At 31.8% G+C, this 18,284-nt stretch overlaps 3 protein-coding genes across 3 annotated transcripts; 1 reads left to right on the forward strand and 2 right to left on the reverse strand.

Annotated features, from left to right (window-relative positions):
- Window positions 1–2,841: 2,841 nt before the first annotated feature.
- Window positions 2,842–3,370, reverse strand: LOC132788242 (uncharacterized). The gene is made up of 3 exons (XM_060795573.1): window positions 3,294–3,370; window positions 3,066–3,236; window positions 2,842–3,009 (listed from the first exon to the last, which is right to left on the reverse strand). The coding sequence occupies exons 1-3, from the start codon at window positions 3,339–3,341 to the stop codon at window positions 2,842–2,844; spliced, it is 387 nt and encodes a 128-aa protein (XP_060651556.1). The 5' UTR covers window positions 3,342–3,370.
- A 533-nt stretch (window positions 3,371–3,903) lies between these two features.
- LOC132788243 (uncharacterized) lies at window positions 3,904–4,792 on the reverse strand. Its single transcript, XM_060795574.1, has 4 exons — window positions 4,598–4,792; window positions 4,370–4,540; window positions 4,204–4,314; window positions 3,904–3,939 (listed from the first exon to the last, which is right to left on the reverse strand). Exons 1-4 carry the CDS (start codon window positions 4,790–4,792, stop codon window positions 3,904–3,906), a joined length of 513 nt encoding a protein of 170 aa, XP_060651557.1.
- Window positions 4,793–17,557: 12,765 nt separating this feature from the next.
- Window positions 17,558–18,284, forward strand: LOC132788244 (uncharacterized). Its single transcript, XM_060795575.1, has 3 exons — window positions 17,558–17,828; window positions 17,895–18,065; window positions 18,120–18,284. The coding sequence occupies exons 1-3, from the start codon at window positions 17,604–17,606 to the stop codon at window positions 18,282–18,284; spliced, it is 561 nt and encodes a 186-aa protein (XP_060651558.1). The 5' UTR covers window positions 17,558–17,603.

Below are 18,284 nucleotides of genomic sequence, written 5' to 3' on the forward strand. Positions count from 1 at the left end.
AAATCATACGACTAGTCGCCGGTTGTAGATATGCTTGAAAATGCTGTTTCGTTTGTGTGAATTGAGAATTTTATTAAGTGAAGTTGGTGGATTTGAAAATTATGCAAGTAATAAAAAGCTTTATGATATTGTAAATGGTATAATTACTGAAAAATATCTGTTTTATCCGTATGAAGTATTTATAGAGAAACGTAAAAATGTTAATTCCCATAATATATTTCTACTAATGTGTTCACACTAATGCATTTTACAAATCATTAATTCCGGGCAGGTGTCACCATCATAATTAATTATGCATTAAATTCTCATTATGCAATACAGTTACTTTGATGACAGTTCGCCACTTGTTGTAGGTGGCTATCATAACCTGAAATTGATATTCACCCGCGGGCAAAGGCAACATTCGAAAATATTCCTCTTTGAAGATCATGTTTTGTACAATGATATCATGCTACAAAAAAACAATAAAAATGTAAAGGGCAAAGCAAAATAATTATAGAAGTACTTACATCGTAAGGACAAGTGTGATTTATGTTTGAGCTATCCTTGAGGGCAGAGAACACAATATGCTGAAACGTAAAAGTCGGATTCTCGGCATACTTGCAGTAATCGAAAGTATTGTTGAACATGAAAGGACGATAGCCACTAAATTTGCGCCAAAGGCTAAGATTTACCTCAAAATAAATAAATATAAAAGAAGTTCATGAATATCAATGAAATATATATACAGTATTCGATAGTTACTTTGACCGTCTCAACGGGTGGTTTCAATAATTTCAAGTGGATAGTTAAGCCCACAATATCGCGACCCAATAACTTTAGATAACATTTCGGATACGTAATATAACCAATATCCAATATCTTGCACTCAAGGTTCGTAAATCGACTGACGGTTGCCGAATGTCCCTCAAAAGCCAGCAATAAAATTAGAAATGGGAACCACATCGTCCAACTATTCGTAATGATTTCCAACGACTACAAAATATAAATCTATCAACAGATTTTGCAAATGCGTTTATTCGTTTTTAATCGATTTTTAATTGCTTAGATATATCATGTCAGATTACTTGCTTTTCATAATGTCTTCATTGCGTAATATATGCACATCGGTTTTTGATACCCAAATATTGTAGAATGCCAACAAGATCTGAATTTTATACTCGCCCGAGGGAAGTGGCAGAAAATTGAGAAACTCCTCTTTGAATACCAAATTTCGTATGATTAAATCTTTCTGGAAATCAAGTACACTTAATCAAAAGTTGTTTTAATAAATGGAGTAACTCACCTCATAGGGACAACTGTGATTTATATTGGAATTCTCGATTAAGCTTCCCAACACAATCTTTTCAAAAGATAATTTTGCATTGGTGTTGGCCATAAATTTGCAGAAATCAAAAGTTTTGTTGTACAAAAATGGTCGATAGCCGCTGTATTTACGCCATAGACTGATGTTATGCTATGAGAAGAGATATTTAGTAATTGAATGGTTAACCAACTATATTATATGGACTTACTTTAACATTTTTGATGGTCGTATTGTAAATTTCCATGTGCACATTCAAGCCAACAATGCCGCGACCCAAAACTTTAAGATCGCATACTTTATATGCAATTAGCGATGTATCCAAGGATTCACATTTGATATTCGTGAAGCGATTGACAGTTGCGGAGAAAACTGCAAATGGAAGCAGCAGAAATAAAAACGAACCGCACATTGTGCAATTGAAAACAGAACAATTATTCGACTAACTTGAAAGAATATTAATGCCAATTGCTATTACTCGTTGTGAACTTCAAAAATTATGATTATTGTGCAACGGTTACGGACTATTAATTTCTTTATTTGTAGTATACGTTATACTCTATACAATATAAATTGTGATTAGTTTTGTACTTAGAGTGGCGTCGAAAACAATTATTAAAGCTACGAAACACGTGCAGTTGCATCTCACTTTTGCCACATCAAATTTAATGTTTAAATTCTTTATTTCATTCTTAATAAATGGAAATAAAGAATAATGTGGTTGTTATTGTATGTAACCATCGATAGAAGAAGAAACATCATCGACATCCTTATTAACATTAAATGTAAAGTACATGACACTTTGGTATTGCCTTTGGTCACGTGATTGCAATAATCGAATGCGGTATGAAATATGAAAGGTCGTTAGCCATTGTAATTGTAAAATATGCTGACGTTAATTTTAAGCATTAACTCGAAATTGAACGCATTCATGTCCAATAAATAATAAAAAGTAATATAAACTTGTCGGCCAAAGCAACTCAGACACCTAGTAAGTAGGCGTTTTTGCCCATACAAAAGTATTTCTTTAATAACTTCCACAATTTTTATCTGATCGCAACCAAATTTTCAGGAATCATAACTACTACAGTAGTTATTGTATAGCTCTAGCTTTAAAATTACACTTGTTATTCGATTTTTTTGATATGCGGGGGCGGAAGTGGGCGTGCCAAAAATTTGAAACAAACTTGTTCTGCGTGCAAACATAACAAATGCTGTCGAAAAAAAATTATAGCTCTATCTCTTATAGTCTCTGAGATCTAGGTGTTCATACGGACAGACGGACGGACGGACAGACGGACAGACGGACATGGCTATATCGTCTCGGCTGTTGACGCTAATCAAGAATATTATACTTTATAGGGTCGGAGTTCTACCTGTTACATACATTTCCTGCCGGCACAAAGTTATAATACCCTTCTACCCTATGGGTAGCGGGTATAAAAACCAAATGTTTGTAAAATTTTTAAATAATACCAGTAGTATAGGCAGCTTATATAACATATATTGTATTCCAATTTATTTTTTTAATATACAATCTAATTTCTTGCGATTAACTTTTCGTTGATTGCCATTTGAACACTAATTCGGTGTACCCAAATGTTATTAACTGCTGTCGTGACCTGATATTTATACTCTCCCGATGGCAAGGGCAAATATTTGAGAAACTCGTCTTTAAATATTAAATTGCGTATGATTACATCATTCTGAAAATCCATAGGAAATGCTTGAAATGAATTATAAAATAGATTTAAAAACTCACCTTATATGGACAAGAATGATTTATGTTTGAGTTTTCGCTAATTGCATCAATAACTATTTTTTGAAAGGATAATTTGGAATTGTTGTTGGCCATCAACCGGCAAAAATCGTAAGTGATGTTGAACATAAATAGACGAAATCCGTTGTATCTGCGCCACAGACTGATATTTTGCTGTAGAAAAATGATTGATGTAGGAAATTGGTATTTAGTTATAATAACTGAACTTACTTTAGCACTTTTGAAAGTAGTGTTGAAAACAACTATATGAATATTCATACCGACAATGCCGCGACCCAAAATTTTAAGCTCACATTCCTTGAATGAGATGACTGATTTGTCCAAAACTTCACATTTAATATTGGTAAATTTAGTGAGACTTGCATGGAAATTCACAAACAGTATCAATATAAATGGAGCCCACATGGTGCAGTGGTTAGGGTTTTTGCAATTGTTCAATGATTTTCGGACTTATTAACGCATTGATTTATTTCAAGAACTTAAATACGTTATATAAATTACTAGTATAAATCAGCAATTATACACGGTCCATTAAACATTATTAGATTTATTTTTAAAAATATGCAGGGCTACAAAGTTTGAAGTGTAAACCTCAAACTCTCTGTTATTTGTGGTATTGAAATAGTACCAAATTTTATGACACGTCCGTTTGTCCATGTAAAGGACTGGATTTCAGAGACTACAGTATTTATGATTCGATTAGATGCGATTAGATCAAAATTGTAGAAGGTTATTTGAGAAATACTTTTGTCTACTGCAAAGTTGTTTTTGCTGAAAATCAGGTATATTTTGCACTTTATGGTATATTTTAAATTTAGTACTATATCGATACACCAAATGGAGCCTTCAGTATATTCTACGGATTAATTGTATCATTCTTACTAGTTATAAGTACACATAACCAAGTTTCTAGACAATTATTGTCACAAAATTTTACGAATTTTATATACATACCTCTAAAAGTAATTTCTGAAACAATTCCGAGTACAAAATAATGTCTTGCAGGAATCTTATAGTACTAGAAACTTAATTGTGGCGTCTTTACTTATTTATAGTATTCAAGTTATTTGCTTACAGTAAGTTTTTCATTATGTGACATTTGAGCAGTTATTCGGTTTACCCAAATGTTATCCATTTGTGTCATGAACTGAAATCTATACTCGCCAGAGGGAAGTGGCAAAAATTCGAGAAACTCCTCTTTAAATAACATATTTCGAATGATTATATCTTTCTGGAAATCAAGAAAATGTTCTCAAATAAATATTAAAATAGATCAACTGACTTACCGTATATGGACAAGAGTGATTTAGATTCGAGAATTGACTAATTGAACCAAGTACAAGTTTCTCAAAGGACAGTTTACTATTTGAGTTAGCCATAAACTTGCAGAAATCAAAAGTTTTGTTGAACATAAACGGACAAAATCCGCTAAATCTACGAAACAAACTGATATTTTCCTGTGCAAAACATGTAAAATGATTAGCATAATATTTAATTATAATAATTGAACTTACTTTAACATTTGTAGTATTTGTGAAATTGAGTTCCATATGAAGATTCAAGCCGATTTTACCGCGGCCCAAAACCTTAAGTTCGCACTCCTTAAATGATGTTTTTGATGCTTCTAAGACCTCGCAATTGATGTTTGTAAATCGTGTGACACTTGCTGAGAATTCCACAAGTAGTAGAAATATGAACAGATTCCACATTGTTGACAGTCCTAGACTTCGACTAACATTAAATATAATAAATGATGTGTTGTTTTGCCTGAATGATCATTTTTATAGTAGTACAACAATTACAGATTTTTTATTGATTTATTTTGAGTATTTTAATATGGTAATATGTATCAATTTGTGGTATCAATAGGTTAAAACGTAAAATTGTGCAATTTTGCACATGCATATAAAATTATAAATAATCAGTGCCATTTTGTAGTACAAATTTTGATAAGCTGTTTTGCTTTATTGATTTTTAGTTTGTAGCCTTTGCCTAGAGATTCGGTTAATTATTAAAGGGTAAAATAGCTATGATTCATTTTTGTTATTAGGTAATTTAAAACGACCTTTTACTTAGGAATAGAAGGTGCCATCCGTGCCATCGGAATTTTTTTTCTAGATGGATTTTATTACTTCGAACTTTTACTTATACTTAGAAGGTGCAATCCCGATTGCGTGTTTTACATTACTATCTTCAATTTAATTCTTTTTAAATCCATCTCGTATGTTATGTATATAAAGACGTTATCGTACAAGGTATCCTATAAAGAAAAATAAATTCTCTGGAGTTACTTTCAATTATTATTTATACATAAGTTTTAATAATGTTTTCTTTGCTCAATTATTTTTGTAATCCAAACAAAATTGATTACATTTAATACTTGTGTGCAGGCAAAATAAATTGAGATGCTCTTTCTGAAAATTCCATATTCTGCACAATTAAATCTTGTTAAAGTTAAATAAAATAAATTTTAAATTATTATTTTGCAGCATTGATGGAAGGATGACAGCCGAATTGTCTTTGGGCAACTGAAAATGTACTCAATTGACAGTTTGTTATGGCCTTTGGCAACACGTTTGCAATAATCGCATGTGATATTAAACATAAAAGAAGTTTCGTAGCCATTGTAGCATAAGTTGAGGCAAAAATTGAATACAATATGAATTTAAAAGCAATACACAATAAATAAAAAGTTACAAGAACATTTTTGATATTCGTAGTAAATATATGTGCATATGAATATCGAGAACAACAATTTGACAATACACATCCTGTAGAAGGCAGCCAATGAATCCAGGACACGATACGGAACATTGAGCGACCTCCGACTGCGAGCAAAATGGATGCCAATGGAGGCCAAAAAATGTGGAAAATGTAAATTGATATAGGCAATTCCCACAATAAGAGAATTATGCAGTAACACTGATTGCTCAATTGTTTAACAATAAGTAACTCACGGAAATAGTTTGTGGACTATTGATTTGAATCCAAACACGCTAATTGAAATACGTTTAATTTGTAATATTTGTGGTGCAGTATTTAAACAATTTATGCACTTAATATCGCTAAATTAAACATGATGCAAAATGATTGCTCATGTTTTCCGCTCTCGTGGTCAGAATTGTCGGTTTCAAATGACAACAAATCCATTAGACATTTGCATTTGCATTTATATTTTCATTTTCATTTTGCTGATGTATTTTTCGCTGGTGTTTTCCGCCAATTCCCCTCATTGCATAACCGCAGATCCATGCAACGATATTGTCGTTTTGTTTAGCTGAAAATAATTCATGTGCGTTCATGTGCATTGAGAGCACTTCAAAATGTCAATGCTTTAGTGTTTTATTTCCCTCATGAGCAGCAGTCAGACATTCAAAAGCTATGCAGAACATAACTATAACTATTTTCCCTCCTTTTATTTTTTTCTCTATCTCTGCATACATATAAATATTACCATTTTCACCCTTTATCTCTTTCTCTATCTCTGCAGAATGTTGTAGACTTTTATATGATATTCTGGAATTTTATTTTAATGCAAAACTATGCCAAATGCTGCTTTGAGTATCGACCTGTTTGGCAACTGCATTCATATCTGCATCTTCACTTTCATTGCTGTTGCTGTTTGCCACAACTTGTGGCAATGAACTTTACACCAAGAAGAAGCTGGCAGCCAAGAATTCTTGTTACGTGGGATTCTATTGCATGTGAAATGAGCTCGAAAAGCTGTCAAACTTGTTTTCGGCTGTCGAGTGAAACCGAAATGGGGGCTTGTGGTACGTACGTGTTGCATGCCACAAATTGTGGAACACAAACTTAAGAGCTGGGCTTTAAGAGCAAAGAACAAAGAACAGAGAGCATCAACAACTGCTTAGTCGACACATTTGTTGACCTACAACGAAATAAAGCGAATAACGATAACGATACGTTTTGATAAAGTTTATCTAATATACGTAAGAGATGTGTACATGTATTAGTAGAAGTCTATTCGTTGTGCCCTCTGGCGGGCTGAATGCATATAAATGAGCCAAGATAAATATATTTACTTAGTTACGAAGGCTTTTGCAGGCGTTGCTGCCGACATGGAAAACAATCAAATGCCAAGCAGAAAGCTTAAAGCGAACATGCAAAATCCACATATAAGTATTCCTCCAAGTAGAATCAGCTAGACAACAACACACACAGCAGACAAAAGATTGCCTTAGGTTTGGCATTCATTCATTCATTCATTCATTTGCCCATGATGTCCTTTGCATGTGTGCTACGGGGCGTATACGTAACATGGCCACTGCTGCCATAGCCACTGGCAACTGCTTTTGTTCAACATGACAAAGACATGACAGCATGGCGGTTGAGAGCCTGGAGTCGCGGCGGATTGCCAAGGAAAGCAACAACAAAAAACCCAGAACAGAAAAAATTGCGCTTTTTGTAATGCTTTTAATGCTTTGGCGAAAAATTTGCGCTCGGATTGATTTATGACAAGGCATTGGGGCTTTCTTCTTTTGCCATTGACAAAATCAATGGGCGGCTGCTTTAAAGGTCACGGGGTCCAGAGTACGAAGCATTAGGGCTCTGTAATTGCGGCAAGTTATGAAAGTCAAGCACAAGCATAATCTCTTGGGTTTCAGCTTTGCCGTCGCTATTTCAGCTCTCCAAATTGATTGAGATTGAGTTGCATTTGGGTTTGGGTTTGGGTTTGGACTTGAGTTCTGAGGCCCACAAATCATTTGTTAGGCGAACAATAGGAAATGGCAACACCAACTGACGCTTGTCACTTAAACATTCATCAATTTCATTGAGTTATGCATTTTTAACCGAAACCGCTGTCAAGTGTTGAAATAAAGGAAAATCATTAATAATGAAATAAAATAAATATCTAGAATATCATTTATTTTGCTTCTGATCGTATGTTCAACTAACAAAAAAGATTCTTTGAACTATTTTTCCTGTGTTTTCGTTGCTCTTTTTACTTTTGCATCTTTCATGTTGCTGTTGATGTTCGAAGCTCATTTGCATAACGAAAACTTGTTAATAATGGCAACTAAGTTGCCTGCTTATATACACACAGCTGCTGGCAACAAGTTTGCCACAGCTTAGACAAAGTTTTTGATTGAGTTTCTGACATCTCCTTAATACACTCACAAGCGTTGCACTACGAAGCGATTTTCCGAAAAGGTGTTGTCCCTAAGCTTGTTTTCAGATCTCTGGCCCATTATTTTTGCTTTGCTGTCAGAAAAGTTTTTGGCACTCAATCTCAGTCATAATTAGCCGCACTGCAAATTTATTTTTACATGCCCCGAGACCTTTCATTTCCCTCTCTTTCTTTGCCTACACATTATTCACGAATTTATGTAAATGACTTACAGGCTATGCCAATGAGTGCGGCTTTCGAAAGCTGCGCCGTAAAAATTCATGCGACTAATTAGTCAAAATTAATTCGTTGGTTACCCAGCAAAAGTAAAAAAATGCTGGTCAAAAGCGATGCTTTATAATGTGGAATCACAATTTTGATTGCCTCAGAGCAGATTTTGTTTCTCTTTCCGTTTCCGTTGCACGATTTGCATAAGCAAATGCAAATTGAAGAATCCCTAATCAACTGCTGCTGCCCGAAAAACTTTGACTTTGTCCAAATGCAAAACATTCAGAACTTCAACTGTAAGATGTTCTGAATACTTCACATAAATAGAATCTCTATTCAACTGGCGCACATTTTAAAGAACTTTTCATCTGAGTTTTGTTCATGACAAATTTTATTTCGGTTTTTAAAATCCGAATATTTATTGTAGCAATAATATTTAAATACATTCAATTGCGAACTCTTGTGGAATTTAATAATATGAAAATGATTCAAATGTCAAATTGCGCAGTTACAGCTTATTTGTATACCTATTATCGATAGGTAAACAAGAAATAAATTTGTAATATTCAGAATATTATATTTAAGTGTCTATAAATTATGCACATTTTATGAAAGATCTTAATGTAATGATATTACATATAATTATACTATATTTAAATGTTAATTTGTTATTTTGGCTGAAATGTAAATACCAGAAATAAAGATATTAAAAAATGATTTGTTATATGTTATGTAATGACGGGTTAAGATTATAACATCAACAGCCGAGAAGATATATGTCTGTCTGTTCAGATAATCGCCTTAAATTTTATAAAAGTTTCGAAGTTAGGGCTTAAATGGTTGAGCTAAAAATATATTTGTATATTTCTTGGTATATTAATTTGGTATATTTGGTATATTAATGTTGTATATTTGAGAATATCTCTGTATTTGAATTCGGTTAATTGAGAATTTTCTGACACATTAATTTTGTATATTTGTAGTATGTTTCGGTATATTTATAATATATATTTTAACAAACTGTAGGCACTCTTTTGACTTAATTACTAATGTTTAGTGGGTTTATTCACTAATATTTCGTGTGTAAAAGTGGTTTCAATTCACTGCACAATAATTCAAATAAGGATCGGTAAGTTAATGATCCGAATATAGTTGAAGTAATATATAACAAGATTACTCAGTTTGAAAGTTGCTTTAAACCATTCAACAATTCAGTTTAAGTTTTAGAACTCAAAATGTGGATGTCATTCTCGCTTTTGCTGCTGGCTGTGTTATCAGTGTTATCTGTTGATCGATTATCTAAAAATGTAACTCGCTATACGAACGTCAAGTGTGTGGAAACGTCGCCCTTATATGTTAAATTTAGGCAATGCCATCTTAAAGTGCTGGGCCGTGGACTCATTTCATTAACTATTCAAGCAGTTCTTTTGAAAGATCCGATTACCAATGCAAAAGTGTGTTGATTTTAAAATATTATGAAATTTTTTTAGTAATGACTATCTTTCATATTACAGGTAAATCTTGGTCTTTGGCGGAAGTATAATGGTTTTCGGCCCTTTATGTTTAATACCACGTTTGATTTTTGTAAGCTTGTCTCGTCATCTAAATACAAATTGTCATTTGAAAAAGTATTTGTGGACGCCGTAAAGCAAAACTCAAATATTAATCATTCTTGTCCGTATGACGTGAGTATACAATTTTATTGTATATATAATTTTAAATTAATTCACGTTATTTTAGGACGAAATATATGTGCGAAATATGGTGTTCAAGGAAGAGTTTCTAAAATTCATACCACTACCATCAGGAGAATACCAGATTCAGTTGTTTACATATTCCGATAATATTTTGAGAGCCAAAGTTTATGTAAATTTTGAACGAGTTGAAGATTTAATGAAAAGGAATTTTTATTGAAACCCATCTTAATTTATTTCTTTAAATTTGTATATGTATGTATGTATAAAAGCTTTGGAATTTTCGAATATTATTTTTTTATCCGCACAAAAGTAGGCAACATATTTTCAGAGTTTGCAATGTACATTTTTCGTATTTAGAGACCTAAAGGTTCGAAATAAATTATCAAATTTTGCGATAAAGATCCAGTGATGTTTTGTTTACTTTGTTTAATTACACCATTATTATAATTACATATTGCATTTCGCGAATGAAATACTTAAAAGTAGATTATTTTATGTTTGCAACATAATCAACAGAAACCTTGTATGATCATAATTACAGTTTGTTATAATTTGATAAATAGATTTTAATTAATTGCCGCTTTAATTTCAAGGATAGTGAATTCTAAGTTACTGATTCGTTGATAAACTATTAAAAGGCAATTTGCATTATTTATATATTTGGCATTTGTATCTATTGAAACTATAATTTTTATATAACTAAACAGTCACCATAAAAAACATATTTTTAGTTAAATCATTATATTTATTATAAAAGAACATCGCTTTGATCGTTTGTAAAAATAAGAAATAAATGAAATATATATAATATATATTAAGTACATTTTAATTGCATATTACAATAGATAACAAAATGAATTGTTTGAGTTTGAAAAACACTCCAAATTAAACGAATTAACTCGTTCGTGCGGAAACAATTGAATAATTATTACGACAAATACCTTACTTACCGTCATTAAAATTTTTATTGTCTAAATCTATATAAAAGCCCCAATGAAATTATTTGTAAAAGTATTCAATGATTTGTGTTTTTTGTTCGTCTATCGGTTTGACAATGTGGACATCATTACTTATCTTAATTTTGTCCTCCGTTGTTTTATCAGAGAGAACAACTCGTTTTACCAACTTAAAGTGTGAAGTTATAGACGAATCCTACGTGTCCTTTTCAAAATGCAATCTAAAGGTTGTTGGTCGAGGAATTATTGCTTTGAATGTGCATGCAAATCTCTTAAAAGGACCTTTCTATAATTCTAAGGTGTGGTATAAATGTGTATCTGATGTGTTTTAGTTATGATTGGTTTATTTTCACAGGTAAATCTCAGTCTATGGCGTAAATATAATGGATTCCATCCATTTTTATATAATGCAACGCTGGATTATTGCAAGGCTGCGGCATGCACGAATTCGACAATGACATTTTAAAGAATCATTTACAGAGCTTTGAAGAAGTACTCAAATTTAAATCATACTTGTCCCTTTGAAGTAAGTTAAAATAATGAATAACATCATAAGAGCATCGCAATTAATGAATGTATTTTCAGAAAGAAATTGTCGTAAGTAATTGGGTTTTGCAGGAGGAGCAATTGAAATTCTTGCCGCTACCGTCGGGAGAATATCAACTTAAATTAAAGGCTTTTACCGACAATGAATGTAAAGCTATATTGTATGCCAACTTTTTGGTTAAAGAAAGTTTATTGCTATCTTAAAGTAAAGCAAGAAAATAAAACAGAAATCATTCTTGTATCTGCTTATCTTTTTTGCTCAATTTCTCTTTGTGTTTATAAGTTAATGCTATTTTGTTTAAATAAATAATAATATAATATATATATATATATATATATATATATATCATATCTGGTCATCAAGGCGGAAAGATATTAAATGAGCCATTTGACTATTAATAATGTTTATGCATTAATGAATGAAATTTTCCAAACTCGTATAAAATCCCCACGATAATCTTCTTTGTTTTAGTTATTAGTTTTGCTATTGCCCTGACAATGCGAGTTCTCTTAATAACATTATTGCTCTCAGGATTCGTATTACCGGAGAGAAGATATCGTTTTACCAACATTAAATGTAATGTGCTAGATAAATCATATACCTCCTTTGCACAGTGTAAACTTAAGGTTGTTGGTCGTGGAATAATTGCTTTAACCGTGGAAGCGAAGCTTTTAAAAGGACCTTTCTATAATGCTAAGGTGACTATTATTTTGTACTATACTATACTACTTTAAATTTTATTTCGTTTAATTTCAGGTTAATCTCAGCCTTTGGCGTAAATACAGTGAATTTCGTCCATTTATTTTCAATTCGTCCCTTGATTTCTGTAAAGCTATGGCATGCACGAATTCGACATTATCATTTCATAGAATCATTTACCGAGCTGTTCTCAAATATTCAAACCTAAATCAAACGTGCCCGTATGATGTAAGTTATCAATTCAAACAAATTTAACATCCCACAATTATGAAATCTATTGCAGAAAGAAATCTACATACGTAATTGGGTTCTTAAAGAAGAGCAATTAAAGCTCTTACCATTACCATCTGGCGAATATCAAATTAAAGGGATGGCATTCACCGACAACGAATGTAAAGCAATAGTTTACATAAACTTTTCGGTAAAAGAAGATTTGATGCAATCATAATGCATTTAAGGAATTATTTTGAGAGTTTTGGTTGCGGTTCTGGTTTTGGTTCACATTTTCTATTATATCTCAAAAACTATTTGAAATATTGTTACATTAAATTATAATAAATAACTTTTCAAGCCGTGAACAAATTTATTTTGAATTGTTTGTTACTGAGGACTTCAACTCTTTAATATTGTATATTTATAATTCCAGAAAGTTAAGTTGCGATCAGATAAAAATTATATAACTTATTTAAGAAATACTTTTGTATGGGAAAAAACTACTGCTACTCTATGGATTGCGGTTATAAAAGTGCAGCAATTTTAAGAATTTTTATTATTATTATAGCTCCTTCTCTAATAGTCTCTGAGATTTTGGTGTTCAGACAAACAGACATACAGACATTGCTATACCTTCTCGGATGTTGATGCTACTCAAGAATATATATACTTTATAGGGTCTGAAATTCTGCTTGTTACATACATTTCCTGGAAACACAAAGTTATAATAATCTTCTAACCCTATAGGTAGCAGCTATAATTATGAAAATTAAGTATAACAATAACAATACGAGCACTTTTAATAATAATTTTATTTTATAGTATGATACAATATACACTTTTAATAGTATTATACAAGATTTGGAATTTTCGAGTATTCTTTTTTTATCCGCACAAAAGTAGGCAACACATTTTCAGAGTTTGCAATATACATTTTAAGTATTTAGAGACCTATTGGTCCGAAATAAATTATCAAATTTTGGGATAAAGATCCAGTGATGTTTTGTTTACTTTGTTTAATTACACCATTATTATAATTACATTTCGCGAATGAAATACTTAAAAGTAGATTATTTTATACTTGCAACATAATCAACAGAAACCTTGTATGATCATAATTACAGTTTGTTATAATTTGATAAATAGATTTTAATTAATTGCTGCTTTAATTTCAACGATAGTGAATTGTAATTTATTGATTCGTTGATAAACCATTAAAAGGCAATTGCATTTTTTATATATTTGGCATTTGTATCTCTTGAAACTATAATTTTTAAACCCGCTACCCATAGGGTAGAAGGGTATTATAACTTTGTGCCGGCAGGAAATGTATGTAACAGGTAGAAGGAGGCATCTCCGACCCTATAAAGTATATATATTCTTGATCAGCGTCAACAGCCGAGACGATATAGCCATGTCCGTCTGTCCGTCCGTCCGTCTGTCCGTCTGTCCGTATGAACACCTAGATCTCAGAGACTATACGAGATAGAGCTATAATTTTTTTCGACAGCATTTGTTATGTTTGCACGCAGATCAAGTTTGTTTCAAATTTTTGCCACGCCCACTTCCGCCCCTGCAAATCAAAAAAATCGAATAACAAGCGTAATTTTAAAGCTAGAGTTACTAATTTTGGTTTATACAGTAATAACTATAGTACTTATGATCCCTGAAAATTTGGTTGCGATCAGACAAAAATTGTGGAAGCTATTTAAGAAATACTTTTGTATGGGCAAAAACGCCTACTTACTAGGGGTCTTAGTTGCTTTGGCTGACAATGTGGTATATCGTGCCGTCTATGGTATATTTTGAATGCGGTACTATATCGATATACCACATATACCATTTGGTATATTTTTAGTATTTTTGCAGTATGTTTGGTATATTTTGAGAATAATACCGCAAAATATATTGCTTTTATTCAAAATGGGTAGCGGGTATCTCACAGTCGAGTACTCTCGACTGTAGCTTTCTTACTTGTTTTCGACTGCATTTGTTATGTTTGCACGCAGATCAAGTTTGTTTTAAATTTTTGCCACGCCCACTTCCGCCCCAGCATATCAAAAAAATTAAATAACAACCGTAAAGCTAGAGGGGCGAATTTTGGTGTATACAATAATAACTATAGTATTTATGATTCCTGAAAATTTGATTGCGATCAGATACAAATTGTGGAAGTTATTAAAGAAATACTTTTGTATGGGCAAACACGCCTACTAGGCGACCTAAGACCTAGGGGTCTTAGTTGCTTTGGCTGACAATTTGGTATATTGTGCCGTCTATATTTTGAATGGTGTACTATATCGATATACCAAACATACCATTTGGTATATTTTCGGTATATTTTGAAAATTATACCGCAATATTTTGCCTTTATTAAAAGTGGGTAGCGAGTATCTCACAGTCGAGCACACTCGACTGTAACTTTCTTACTTGTTTTTTTATATAACTAAAAAGTCACCATAAAAAAACATATTTTTAGTTAAATAATTATATTTATTATAAAAGAACATAGCTTTAATCGGCTGTATATTAAGTACTTTTTAATTACATATTACAATAGATAACAAAATGAATTGTTTGAGTAAATTAAACGAATTGACTCGTTCGTGCGGAAAAAGATTGAATAATTATTTTGACAACTACTTACTTGATGCCATTATGATTTTTATTGTCTAAATCTATATAAAAGCTCCAATGAATTATTTGTAAAAGTATTCAACGATTTGTAGTTTTTGTTCGTCTATCGCTATAACAATGTGGACATCATTCCTCATCCTAGTTTTGTCCTCCGTTGCTTTATCAGAGAGAACAACTCGTTTTACCAACTTAAAGTGTGAGGTTATAGACGAATCCTACGTGTCCTTTTCAAAATGCAATCTAAAAGTTCTTGGTCGTGGAATTATTGCTTTAAATGTGCATGCAAATCTTTTAAAAGGACCCTTTTATAATTCTAAGGTGTGGTATAAATGTGTTTGTGATGTATTTTAGTTATTATTGGTTTATTTTCACAGGTAAATCTCAGTCTTTGGCGTAAATATAATGGATTCCATCCATTTTTATATAATGCGGCGCTGGATTATTGCAAGGCTGCGGCATGCACGAATTCGACAATGACATTTCAAAGAATAATTTACAGAGCTTTGAAGAAGTATTCAAATTTGAATCATACTTGTCCCTTTGAAGTAAGTTAAAATAATTAATTATCCTAATTGCAATTGATGAATGTATTTTCAGAACGAAATTGTCATAAGTAATTGGGTCCTACAGGATGAGCAATTGAAATTCTTGCCGCTACCGTCGGGAGAATATCAACTTAAATTAAAGGGTTTTACCGACAACAAATGTAGAGCTATATTGTATGCCAATTTTTTGGTTAAAGAAAGTTTATTGCTGTCTTAAAGTAAAGCAAGAAAATAAAACAGAAATCATTCTTGTTCCTGCTTATCTTTTTTGCTCAATTTATCTTTGTGTTTATAAGTTAAAGCTATTTTTGTTCAAATAAATGGTAATATAATAATAAAATTATATATTTAAATAAAGTATACCTTCCGGTCTACTTCATATCTGGTCATCATGCCGGAAAGATATTAAATGAGCCATTTGACTATTAATAATGTTTAATGCATTAATGAATGAAATTTTCCAAATTCATATAAAATCCCCTCGACAAACTTCTTAGTTTTAGTTATTAGTTTTGCTGTTTGAATGACAATGCGAGTCTCTTAATAACATTATTACTCTCCGGATTCGTATTACCGGAGAGAAGATATCGTTTTACCAACATTAAATGCAATGTGCTAGATAAATCATATACCTCCTTTGCACAGTGCAAACTTAAGGTTGTTGGTCGTGGAATTATTGCTTTAACCGTGGAAGCGAAGCTTTTAAAAGGACCTTTCTATAATGCTAAGGTGACTATTATTTTGTACTATACTATACTACTTTAAATTTTATTTCGTTTAATTTCAGGTAAATCTCGGCCTTTGGCGTAAATACAGTGAATTTCGTCCATTTATTTTCAATTCGTCCGTTGATTTCTGTAAAGCTATGGCACGCACGAGTTCGACATTAACATTACATAAAATCATTTATCGAGCTCTTCTCAAATATTCAAATCTAAATCAAACGTGCCCTTATGATGTAAGTTATCAATTCAATCAAATTTAACATCTCACAATTATGAAATCTATTGCAGAAAGAACTCTACATACGTAATTGGGTTCTTAAAGAAGAGCAATTAAAGCTCTTACCATTACCATCTGGCGAATATCAAATTAAATTGATGGCATTCACCGACAACGAATGTAAAGCAATAGTTTACATAAACTTTTCGGTTAAAGAAGATTTGATGCAATCATAAGGCATTTAAGGAATTATTTTGAGAGTTTTGGTTGCGGTTCTGGTTTGGTTCACATTTTCTATTATATAATATCTCAAAAAATATTTGAAACAAAATTTGTAAGCAGGTAACAAATTCATTTGTAATTGTTTGTTTCTTTGGACTTCAAATTTTTAAAATGTTGTATTTATGATTCCAGGAAATTTAGTTTCGATCAGATAAAAATTGTAAAATTTATTTAAAAAATACTTTTAAATGGAAAGAACACCTACTTACTACAGGTCTTACTTGCCTTAGCTGACAATCTGGTATATTAAAATAAACTTGGTCTGCGTGAAAACATAACAAGTCCTTTAGAAATATATTAAGTTGTAGCTCTATCTCTTATAGTCTCTGAGACTTAGGAGTTCATACGGTATTCATAGGTGCTTATATGGCTATACTCAACTGTGAACGCTGATCAAGAATATATCTACTTTATAGGGTCTGAATTTCCATCCTTTGCTTGTTACATACATTACCTGGTTATAATAATCTTCTAACCCTATAGGTAACAGCTATAATTATGAAAATTAAGTATATCGATCTGTTTACCTCATATTTAGTCATCAGTCCATAAATATATTAAATGAGCTATCTAACTATTAATAATGTTTAATGTAAATTTTCCAAATTCATATAAAATCCCATAAACAACATTCTTAGTATTAGTTATGAGTTTTGCTGTTGGCCTGACAATGCGAGCACTTTTAATAATATTATTGCTATGTGGCATCGTTTCACCGGATAGAAGATATCGTTTTACCAACATTAAATGTAATGTGCTAGATAAATCTTATGTTTCATTTGCCCAATGCAAACTTAAGGTTATTGGACGTGGCATTATTGCTTTGACCATCGATGCGAAACTGTTAACAGGACCTTTCAATAATGCTAAGGTGAATATTAAATATATTACTATACGAGTACTATACTACTTTGAGTTTTATTTTTGTATATTACAGGTAAATCTCAGTCTTTGGAAGAAATACAGTGAATTTCGTCCATTTATTTTCAATTCGTCCCTTGATTTCTGTAAAGCTATGGCATGCACAAATTCGACATTAACATTTCATAGAATAATTTACCGAGCGTTTCTCAAATATTCAAATATAAATCAGACGTGTCCATATGATGTAAGTTATAAATTCGATGGTTTTAAACAAATTTTAACAAAATTTCTATTGCAGAAAGAACTCTATGTACGTGATTGGGTTCTCAAGGAAGAGCAATTAAAGTATTTACCATTACCAACTGGTGAATATCAAATTAGACTGAGGGCTTATACCGACAATGAATGTAAAGCAACAGTTTACGTAAACTTTTCCGTGAAAGAAGATTTGATGCAATCTTAA

The sequence above is a fragment of the Drosophila nasuta genome, chromosome 3, assembly GCF_023558535.2.
Source record: "Drosophila nasuta strain 15112-1781.00 chromosome 3, ASM2355853v1, whole genome shotgun sequence".
NCBI lineage: Eukaryota > Metazoa > Arthropoda > Insecta > Diptera > Drosophilidae > Drosophila > Drosophila nasuta.